The sequence below is a fragment of the Rhamphochromis longiceps genome, linkage group LG4 (genome assembly GCF_057381845.1).
Source record: "Rhamphochromis longiceps isolate RC_006_pf linkage group LG4, R_longiceps_female_GT1.1, whole genome shotgun sequence".
Classification (NCBI taxonomy): Eukaryota; Metazoa; Chordata; class Actinopteri; order Cichliformes; family Cichlidae; genus Rhamphochromis; species Rhamphochromis longiceps.
This window is the reverse complement of record NC_140560.1, coordinates 38377716-38388977: the sequence shown is the minus strand read 5'-3', so window position 1 is coordinate 38388977 and position 11262 is coordinate 38377716. Positions and strand designations below refer to the sequence as shown.

Here is an 11262-nt window from a genome sequence, read left to right as displayed (position 1 = left end):
TTGTGAGGAGACCATAAATAGCATTTGTATTTTCTGTTGTACAGTTCATTTGCTGTTATGGATAAAAAGTCTTTTTTTGTTTCCAAATAGCTGATAACTATTCGCTGACAGCTGCCAACATCTGCAAACAAACATAATTCTATAAAGTGGTTCTATATAGTGTGTGACTGTTCAAAGAGCGTTATTAAATTTATTGTTATGGAATCATATGGCACACTGACTTCTCAGGAAATTTTAAATGGCACTCGCCATCAGAAAGGTTGGCGACCCCTGGTTTAACTAAACCAACCACACTGATACAGGGTTAAGTAGTCCAGGCTTAACTAATCCAGACATAGCTATGAATGAACCTGCTTATCAGAGATTAACTAAACCAGGATTAACTAATTGTGCATTTCTAACTGATTTGTAGTTGCTATGGCATCATCAAAAAACATTTTTCTGTTTTGTCTTCACCTGTCTCAAGGCTGAGGGGTGGAGCTGGTGGTGGAGCACTAGCACCTGAAAAGGGTGGAGGAGGGGGAGGAGGAGGGGGGGGTGGGGCTAATATATCTCCCGATGAACCAGGAAGAGGAGGTGGGGGAGGCAAGGCCAAGGCGCCATCTGGAACTGGCATCTCAATGAGAGCAGGAGGAGGAGGTGGGGCATCGTCCAGCAGCGTGGTGATGATGTCAGCCTCAGGCGGTGCCTGCCAGGTGGTGGGAATGGTGGGTGGAGCTACAGGTTTCCCAAAGCTGGAGCTGAAAAACAAACTTTTCAACATTAAAGCTGATAAATGAAGTTCAAATTGGAGTTGCTGTTTGATACTGTGTTTGTCCCATCAGTGGGTTTGACTTCCTTTAACCTCGGGCAGCAGCAGTCAGGTTTCAGCCCTGAGCTCGAACTGAAGGCTCTGTGATGCGGCAGTCAGAGCTCAGGGCTAAACTGAGGTCTTGACCCTAAAACCAGACCTAAAGCTGCGGAGGATTGAAGGTGTCTGGTTATTACCCGCCAGCAGGGGGCACCACAGGGCACTGGACTGCCTCTGGAGCTTTGTTGGGCCTGAAACACACAGACACACGAAAGCTCAGCTTCCTGTTGAGCATGCTGATGTGAAAGCAGAAGGAGCTCTGAATAGAAACACAGTAGAACTAAAGTAAACCTGATGGAGGCGCCGTGTTTGCGGATCGTTCCGGTTTTGTCCGACTGTTTCCCAGAGACCTGCAGGGAGGGGGGGACACACAGAAACCAATGTGAGCATCAATGGAGCCTCTCAGGCTGCTGCAGCACTAATTAGTCTCTCTGAACATTTTCCCACGCTCAACAAAGATGCCAGGCTCCCAGAGTGTGTGTGTGTGTGTGTGTGTGTGTGTGTGTGTGCGTGCGTGCGTGCGTGCGTGTGTGCGTGCACATGTGAGTGGGGACCGGGGTGGAGGGGCATCACCGCACTGTGAGGACAGTTTGGAATGGGGGGGGGGAGTTGTTTTGTCTGGGTGAATGAAACATTTGTGGATTCATGGTCAGGGGCCTGAGAAGGTGCTGTGTGCATGTGGGTCCTCACAAAGACAGAACAGCAAATGTGTGTGTGTGAGTGTGTGTGGTTAATGTGTTAAAGTTATTTTAGAAGCACTTCTTCTTCTTCTTCTTCTGCTGTTTTGTGACCTGAGCAGAGCTTCGTGTTGCACAGAGAAGGCGACAGCAGACAGGAAGTGTGCGGCGCTTGCTGCAGCTGATGTGAGAAACTCTCACCCTCTTTCTGTCTTTTTTTACTCTCAAGATAAAAATGTGTTTGACAAAAAGCTGAGAGTCGGGCTGTTGCAGTGCTTTGTGTTAATACGGTCATCCTTCATGTGATGTTTATGTGTGTGCAGCACAGCAACATTAAAAATCTCCACAAATGTGACAGTTGGTGTCGTAAGCCCCGCCTCTGTTCAAAGATGGTCGCTCACAGTGGACATAGATGCTTCTTTCACTCTTTCAAACCATCTGTCCTCTCTGTCCAACAGGTGAACGTTGGCATCCTCGAAAGAGTGACCTTTGACCTTTAGATGCAGATGGACTGCTGAGTCTTGTCCTGTGGAGGTGGCTCTTCTGTGTTGTGCCATGCGCTTGTGAAGTGGCTGTTTGGTCTCTCCAATGTAGAGGTCTGAGCATTCCTCGCTGCACTGTACAGCATACACCACATTGTTAAGTTTGTGTTTTGGCGTTTTGTCTTTCGGGTAAACCAGTTTGTGTCTGAGTGTGTTGCTGGGTCTGAAATACACCGGGATGTCATGCTTGGAGAAAACTCTCCTGAGTTTCTCTGATACACCGGCTACATAGGGGATGACAATGTTGTTGCGTCTGTCCTTTTTATCCTCCCTCGCTGGTGTCTGGTCTTCTTTTCTCTGCCTCTTTGCTGACTTTATAAAGTTATAAAGCTGAACAGCTTACACGTGGTGTTTGCTGTACAGTGCAGCGAGGAATGCCCAGACCTCTACATCGGAGAGACCAAAACAGCCTCTTCACAAGCGCATGGCACAACATAGAAGAGCCACCTCCACAGGACAAGACTCAGCAGTCCATCTGCATCTAAAGGTCAAAGGTCACTCTTTCAGGGATGTCAATGTTCACATTTTGGACAGAGAGGACAGATGGTTTGAAAGAGTGAAAGAAGCATCTACGTCCACTGTGAGCGACCATCTTTTAACAGAGGCGGGGTTTACACCAACTCTCTGCCATCTATAATCCAGTTTTGAGATCCCTCCCCAGATGCCTTAACGCCCACTCACATCCTGGGCCATCTGACCTCAGGAAATCACATGATAGGGTGGGGCCAGGTTTCACAATGAACACACCCGAAACTCTGGCTGATTGGGACCCACACCCAGTTTCACACCTTGGCTCATGTGATTAGAGGATCATCAGGGGTCCTTTTGTCCCTCTGTGGGGGGAAACTCCCACTAGGTTTATATCTGGGACTCTCCACCATTTGACCTTAGAACTGAAGAAGCTTCTCGGATGAGAGGTGAAACATCTTCAAGCAACTTAAAGAAGTCCAGACGCTTTTCTTTGCAAGCTCCTTAGACTACGATGACCTGGATGACTGAGAACCTTCACAGACATCTCGACTGTTATGGATTTGTGCTACGAGTCTCATCTTTTCCCGAACAGAAACAGAGGATGTTACAGATGAAACTAAACCTGCACGAGAACGCTGCAGCCTACAGAGGTGACCCAACATCTGAAGGAGGAAGTCTCACTGCACAGTCATTTCTGCTTCTGTGGTTCAGACACTTCCTGCTAGCATCGCGAAAGCAGCACATAGAGCAGAGCGTCACTTCTGCTTTCCCGTGTCTGATTTCACACCAGCTGCTGCAGAGCCTCCCTCTCATGTCTTCAGAGCTTCAAAGGCCACAAAGGCCTGAAATACTGAAACACTGTACCGAGAGCTCCGCCTCCCACACCGGCCACACCTGTCACTGTGCACAAGCTCACATCACCTGACCAAAGAGCAGCTCTGCTGGATTTTAGCATGTGGATAAAACAGAGCAAAGCCTGGAAGTCATCTGCTGATGTCACAGGTTGTGTTTGTGTGTGTTACCTTCATGCCGTGGCCCAGACTGTCCAGCTGCTGGTAGTTGATTGGCTTGCGGCTGTATGATGGGCGTGGCTGCATGCTGGTGGGAGGGAGGATCTTGTGGCTGCGTGGGACTCGTCTCACCACCGTGAACACGCCAATCTCCCTCCTGAAAACCTTCTCCTTGTGCATGTCCACGGTCTGACGACAAAGGTCAGAGGTTAATGGACCCGCGTCTGGACCAGGTCAGTGTGCGCAAGTCCAACATGGTGGCTCCATTTAAATTTATTGCGCTGCAGAAACCATGAGCTTCAGTGAATGTGACGGCATCATAGACAAACACAGGGAGAAACAGGTGACCTCTGACCTTTGAAGAGGTTGTAATCATACGTCATACTGCTCATACGTCTCTGATGCACTGAGTCTGTAATGTGAAACACAGCTTTGTGTTGATGCTAGCTTAAATGTGTGACAGCACTGAGCAGCTCCTTCAGTGGGAGACTGCGGCACCCACGGTGTGGGACGGAGAGATTTCGCAGGTCTTTCCTCCCCACTGCTGTCAGACTCCATAATAAAGACTTTAACTGATCAAGCACACACATCCATACATATGCAATAATACTAAGTGCAATAATCCTTTCTGTCATCGTTGTATTTTTACTCAGTTGTATATAGTATTTGTATTTGTATTCTATTTTTATCTTATTGTATATTTATTTTATTTTATTCTACTGTATATAGTATTTTATTTTATTCTATTCTGTACAGTTGTGTACTGTATTTATTCTTATTGTATTCTAATTTTTGCCTCATAACTTTTGCACTGTCCACTTCCTGCTGTGACAAAACAAATTTCCCACGTGTGGGACTAATAAAGGTTATCTTATCTTATCTTATCTTAAATCAGGTGTAGTGCTGCTGGAGGACAGCGACCAATCACCTTCAGTCTGTTAGAACCTCCCACTCTGTTACACTTACTGCATTACACTGTTTATATGCACTCAACATTTCCTACTTCTTTTTCAAATTCAAAGCTTCTAACATTTCATGGGTGACACCCGCCCGTCCACCCATCGTTTCTAAATGTGAATAATTCAGCCTACTGTGGTATATAATTAATGCTATCCGGTCGTTCAGTCTGACGTCACTAGCCGTGTCTGGGTCTAAACTCCGCTGCAGGTCCATATATCAAACGATCACTATGGCATTACTGAGAGTTGAAAAACTGTCTAAAGTCTTTAATCTTTAATAAAATGATCAGCGTTCTGCTCTACCAGGTGTAACAATTGAGTTTAACATCCAGGCATCCATGAAAACGGAATTTATGACATTTAACGGAGTTAGAAGTTAGCAGGGAGTTAGCTCGCTAGCTTCTATCTAAATACAATATAGCATGTCCTGACTGCGGGGTTTTGGAAACAAATTAAAACGTACAGCTCTGTTATCACTTCCAGCATAAATGAAGACAGAAAACTAAACAGCAGTGACGTTTGTAGGGTTACTGAAGTTGGGCTAGCTGGTATATAATGATGTGCTACGTGACAGCTAGCGACACAGCTATGTTAGCATAATATAAACAAGCTAACTTTTTTTCCACTCGATAAAAGTTAACGTGAGTGTTCTCGGTGGTCAGGAACAAATGTAATCGCATGCCAGGATGCTGTAAAAGGACCAAACTTCAGCCAGGAGAACAACTGAGATAATCCATCCACAATACGAGGTTAGTCATTCATATACTGCTGCATGGGCTGGGCTGTAGTTACATCCTAAGGTTTTAAAAACTGAGCTTAAATAAATGATTAGCGGTAATAAAAGCCGAGGGAGGTCAACAGGGATCACTGACTGTTTTAGGAGCTTTTTGAGATCAAATAGAAGAAAATACAAAACATTAAACATGTTAACAACACAAAAGCCATATTAAATGCAGGCTACTTTAGACCCGGAAGTAGGATTCGTCACGTCATCACTTAACAACCGGATACTATTAGCCTCTACCCATCCCAGGGTGAGAGGCAGGATGGGTAGAGGTCTCCGGTGCTCTGCTACCGTGGGATCTGACTCTTCGAAAAACCGGCATTTACAACATGGACTTCACGTTTATTCTGAAGGACCTGAAACGTGAAACAGTTCACTGAGCTCAGAATCAGGTGAGGCTCACTTTCCCATATACTTCTATGAAAGCAGACTTCAGAGTAGTGGTCCCCTGCTGGACATTAGAGAAAATGCAGGTGTAAGACACTCACATAGAGTACAACATACAGTGAAATGCGTCATGTCCGAGCTGCGGAAAGGCTGCATACGTAGCCACGCAATTTCAGGGATTGGTGTTTGGCATGGGGAGCCTAGACAGGGCCCTTACTGGATACTAGAAGGGAATCGAACTTGCAACTTCTTCTCCAAAGGTGTGTGGTCTCGCCCCGATACACTATCCAGCTGCTTCAGCATCGGCTTGTTTTTACAGACACAGAAGAGCCGTCCATAACTTATACCGACTGTGACTCTGACCCCGAGCTCAGTAATTTGTTCAGAGGGTAAATGATCAGGTTTAGCTTTTTCTTTTAAAACTCTTCCAGGTTTTCATAAACGATAGTTTGTGATATGATAGTTTCAATATTGTCATTTGCCTGACCACTTTGGCTACGTTCACACTGCAGGCGAAAGCGCATCAAATCCGATTTTTTTGACCCTCTGCGACCCAAATCCGATCGTGCTATGACAGTGTGAACGGCACAAATCCAATATTTTCAAATCCGATCTGGGTCACTTTTGTATGTGGTGCTGAATCCGATACATATCCGATGTTTTAGAAAGCGACTGCTGTTTGATGGTCATGTCGCATTAAATCCGTCTTTTACGTCACTGACACAAGACAGACGCCAATTATCAGCGCCGGAGAAGACATCGCGAACGCTTCCTGGCCATCCAGTGTAGATGTTAGTGAAACTGTTGGGAACAACATTGGAGAAACGTGAACATTTTATTTGTACTGTATAATCTGCAGATTCTGACAGAAATCTGCAACTAGACGCACCGCTCCTCTAAAACAGCAATAAGGATCATTATTAGGTTATTTACATTGTTATGTAAATAACAAAATAACTTAAAGCAAAAATTGGGAAACGTAAAGTCCGAAACAAGTCTTTATATTAAGGCCATCAGTCAAACAATACTGTTGGTCTGGGTCTAAACAGAGCGCGTTGTGTGTGACGTCTTCTTTTGCGCATGCGGCCGCTTTGAGCGTTCACACTAGAGCGCGTTTGCTGTCACATTTTATTTGTAGTGTGAACAAGCAGACAAAAACATCAGATTTGATCAAAAAATCGTAATTGAGCATCAAGACCTGCAGAGTGAACGTAGCCTTTGTTCCAAAATAGAAAACCAAACTCTCTGTTTGAAAAAAAAAAAAAACAGCCCCTCCTCCCTGCAGCGCCCCCTGCGGAGTAGACTTTGTGTTTTCTGCCTAAGGTGAAAACCACAGCACTGCGAGGGTCAAAGGTCAGGAGCTTCAGACTCTAATCAGGACCTTTACATCATGCTTACACTCTTATCCTGAAAGGAAAACAGGATCTCTCATTTCAGGGGTCTTGAACTCCAGGCCTCGAGGGCCGGTGTCCTGCAGGTTTTAGATCTCACCCTGGGTCAACACACCTGAATCAAATGATTGGTTCATTACCAGGCCTCTGCAGAGCTTTATACATGTGAGGTCATTTAGCCATTTAAATCAGCTGTGATGGATCAAGGACACATCTAAAACCTGCAGGACACCGGCCCTCAAGGCCTGGAGTCCAAGACCCCTGTCTTATTTTAACCATCAATCAGCACCATGGACTGGGTGGGGCCTACCTGACCAATCAGGTTGATAGACGACTCCATGTGGCGAAGCTGATTGGTCTGGGCATCGAGTAGACTCAGGACGCCACTGGCCAGAGTGCTTATCTGGTAAGCGACGCTGGCCAGTGATTGGGTGGTGAACTTTTTTGTTTCTTCCAATGCCTTCACACTGCCCTCACCAGCCTGATAGAGACACATCATGGTTAGCCTAACTTGGCAAAAGGGCTGGAGGCAAAGGGAAACTGTTAGCTTAGCTTAGAACAAAGACTAGCTCCTGATTAGTACCTGTATGTAGTTGTTGTAGCAGTAGTCGGCCACATTGAGCAGATTGTCGTAGTTTTCCCTCAGAGCTTTTCTGGCATTAGGAGCTTCTTCCAGGATCTTCATCACATCCTCGTTTAAGTTCTGATCCTTCATGATTCCAAGCTCAGCTTCTACAAACTAATCCTTAAGAGCAGCACAAACATGCAGAAGAAACCAGAGAGCAATAAGAACCAACCAGAACCAGGGATCAAACAAAGTGACTAAACTGGGCCATTTCAGTGAGAGATAGTCAGAAAATTGCTGTTAGAGTCCAATAGAAAAGTGCTGTTAATCAGAGTAGAGTGCAATAGAAACATGCTGTAAGCAAGAGTAAATGGACTGATTCTTATATAGCGCTTTTCTGCTCTCCTGGAGTACTGAAAGCGTTGTATACAACATGCCTCATTCACCCATTCATATAAGCACTTCTAACCTCAAGTGCAATCTCACCAACATTTACAGTCACGCACCGTGGGCCAACTTGGGGTTACTATCTAGCCCAAGGATATTTAGCATGCAGACTGGGAAAGCCAAGGATTGAACCACCAACGTTCGATCAGTAGCTGCTCTGCTCGACCATCTGAGCCAAACAGCGTGCTGTTAATCAGAGTGCAGTGGAAAAACGTCTTTCCTTTGACGTGCTGTGACTGTAGGTGTGAGGGACAGTCACTCTAAAACATAAATCAGTTTGAGTCTGATGAAGGCACGCTGATCAATATATTAGAATATTGATCTGAATAACACACAGAAAGCAGCAGATTTATATCTCACAACCATAGAGGAAGAACCGTACCTGAAGAAAAGTGCAGAAAGTCACCAGCAGCCGTCTGATGAGCCGGAGCTGTGATGAAGCCTCCTCCCATGTGATTCTGTGAAACTTCACCGTGCAGCTCCAACTTTCATGTTTGCTGCAGCGCTGAGCACACAGAGATCCTGTGTGACAGCGCGAGGGCTCACTCCTCTGCTGTACCGGGCCACCAACAACAGCCGTCACCCAGACCGGCCCCACTTCAGTTTCCACATATGGGTGAGAGGCAGCACTCCTGCGCCCATCTGCACCTCTGTGTGCAGACCTGCTCAGTATAAACCACTTCCCGTTTCACATCAGCGTGAGGACATAAGTTACAATTTAGGAAAAACTAAGCTGGGCAAGATGTTTCAAAAGCTATGAAACAAAGTGAAAGTATTAATAACAGTAACAGACTGTAGCAGGGTTATCAGAGTGCATTAGAAAAAACGATCCACAGTAAAAAAGATCAGACACCAACTATGGAGAAACAAAACATCATCGTGATCACTGACTGAGGTTTATCAGAGACACTCAGGGGAGTCTTCTCCAAGCACGACATGCCAGTGTACTTCAGACCCAGCAACACACAAAGACATAAACTGGTTCATCACAAAGACAAACTCAACAACGTAGCTGTGCAGAGCAGCGAGGAGTGCTCAGACTACACTGGAGACACCAAACAGCCACAACATAGAAGAGCCACCTCCACGGGACAAGACTCAGCAGTCCATCTGCATCTAAAGGTCAAAGGTCACTCTTTGAGGATGCCAATGTTTACCTGTTGGACAGAGAGGACAGATGGTCTGAAAGAGGAGTGAAGGAAGCATCTATGTCTACCAGAGATGGGCAGTAATGCAAGTAACGCGTTACTGTAATCTGATTACTTTTTTCAAGTACCGAGTAAAGTAAGGGATTACTATTGCAAAAACGGTCATTAGATTACCGTTACTTTCCCGTAGGAACGCTGCGTTACTAAAACCGTGATATTTTTTGCGAGAATGTCTCACGACAGTGACGTAAGCGAGTGTGACGTTAGTGACAACAGCTGTGTGCAGATCAACAGTGGATCATATATCGAGTGCGGGAGAGAGTATGAGCGTGCAGCGTTTAAAGCGTGGAAGTACTGACCTTACTTTGAGTTTGATTCCATACAAAGTGACAAAAACATTAGTGTCCGCTGTGCGTGGGAAGAAAACTTCTTTTTACAGCGAAAAAACCCCTAAACTTCCAAACAAGCACCGAGTAGCTACGACGTAATGGGAAACTCACAGAGAAACTCGCGGATTCTTCCACTGACCGCGGCACACCTGCACCAGGGTAAACCTCCGCCTACCCCACTCCTGCTTTACAGGTGAAAATAGAGCAACAGGACTGCTGAGTCTTTGACTTTATTTATTTTCTGCTGTGTTTTACTTGCATCTATTTGAAAGACTGAGTGTAAACACAAAAAATATTTTATTTTATGTGCCGGAATGTGCAGAAAATAGGTTTAAATATTAAACTAATTTCTTCCAGTCAGCGAATGTTGCAGATAATTAAATTTTTGTTTGATGCATAAAGTTAAAAGATTAAAACTAATAAAACAAGTTTTAAAAAGAGACTTTTCCATTTGATTACATTTTGTATGATGGATTATGTAGAAAAAGTAGAATTGGGCTGAAAGATCTATCGCTTTATCACCTATTCAGGGTGTAAATCGTGTTTTTAAAAGTAACTAAGTGACTAAGTAATTAATTACTTTTGAAAATAAGTAATCAGTAAAGTAACGGGATTACTTTTTTGGGGAAGTAATCAGTAATTAGTTACTGATTACTTTTTTCAAGTAACTTGACCAACACTGATGTCTACTACACAGCAAAATCTCCAGTGTTAAATTAACACTGGAATATTTCTAACATTTTGAGTTATTTTCCAGTGTTAGAAAATCAGCACTGCTCAGTGTTAGCCATTGTTAATCTTCAAAACTGACTAAGTTGCTTTTAAACATATAACACTGTCAAAAGTGTTAATTTAACACTCAACAGTGTTGTATTTAACACTCAGAGGTGTGGACCCATATAGACACTCTCCAGTGTTAATTTAACACTGGAGATTTTGCTGTGTAGGGATGCACCGATACCAATGCCGGTATCTGGTATTGGCCTCGATACCACATTTTCTGAAGTACTCGTACTCGTTTCCAAAAAAGTGGTATCGGTCATCCCTAATGTCTACTGTGAGCGACCATCTTTGGACACCAAATGTCTGCCATCTATAATCCAGTTTGAGACCCTTCACAGACACCTTAACACCCACTCACATCTTCTACTGACCTCTACTGAGGTCAGTGAGTCATGACCCACTGTTGATCATTTGCTTTTGGTACTGAAGAAGCTTGTCGGATACATAATTTCCTTTGGAATTATCAAAGTGTCCTGATTGTGAAGAAATGTCTGCACAAGCTTAAAGATGTCCAGTCGCGTTTCTTCCAAGCTCCTTAGATCAGCGGTCTCCAACCTTTTTTGCGCCACGGACCGGTTTATGCCCGACAATATTTTCATGGACCGGCCTTTAAGGTGTCGTGGATAAATACCACAAAATAAAACTGGTACCCGCACAAAAAAAAAAAGAACATTTATTCATAACACACGTGAAAAGACCCAGGACAAACGAGTATAACGATAAAAACGATAACAAAATAACGCTGAAAACCGATAAAACCCCTGAAAACTATACATTTCACATCTGAGCTTCAACTCTCGCGGCCCGGTACCAAACGACTCACGGACCGGTACCGGTCCGAGGCCTGGGGGTTGGGGAC

The 11262-nt window shown here is 44.6% G+C and overlaps 1 protein-coding gene across 5 annotated transcripts in view; it reads right to left on the bottom strand.

Moving 5' to 3' along the window:
* abi3a (ABI family, member 3a) overlaps positions 1 to 9640 on the bottom strand; it is a 266728-nt gene extending 257088 nt beyond the window's left edge. Inside the window, exons 1-7 of one of the 5 annotated variants that reach the window (XM_085404939.1) lie at positions 8466 to 9638; positions 7655 to 7816; positions 7382 to 7552; positions 3563 to 3739; positions 1142 to 1200; positions 988 to 1041; positions 457 to 740 (exon numbers count right to left, since the gene is read on the bottom strand). In XM_085404939.1, the coding sequence (XP_085261065.1) occupies positions 457 to 740; positions 988 to 1041; positions 1142 to 1200; positions 3563 to 3739; positions 7382 to 7552; positions 7655 to 7786 (877 nt within the window). In that variant the 5' untranslated portion in view covers positions 7787 to 7816; positions 8466 to 9638. Of the gene's footprint in view, positions 1 to 456; positions 741 to 987; positions 1042 to 1141; positions 1201 to 3562; positions 3740 to 3905; positions 3963 to 7381; positions 7553 to 7654; positions 7817 to 8465 lie in introns of those variants that run through there. The other 4 variants (XM_085404940.1, XM_085404942.1, XM_085404941.1 and 1 more) reach the window with 4 other exon arrangements.
* Between the last annotated feature and the right edge of the window lie 1622 nt (positions 9641 to 11262).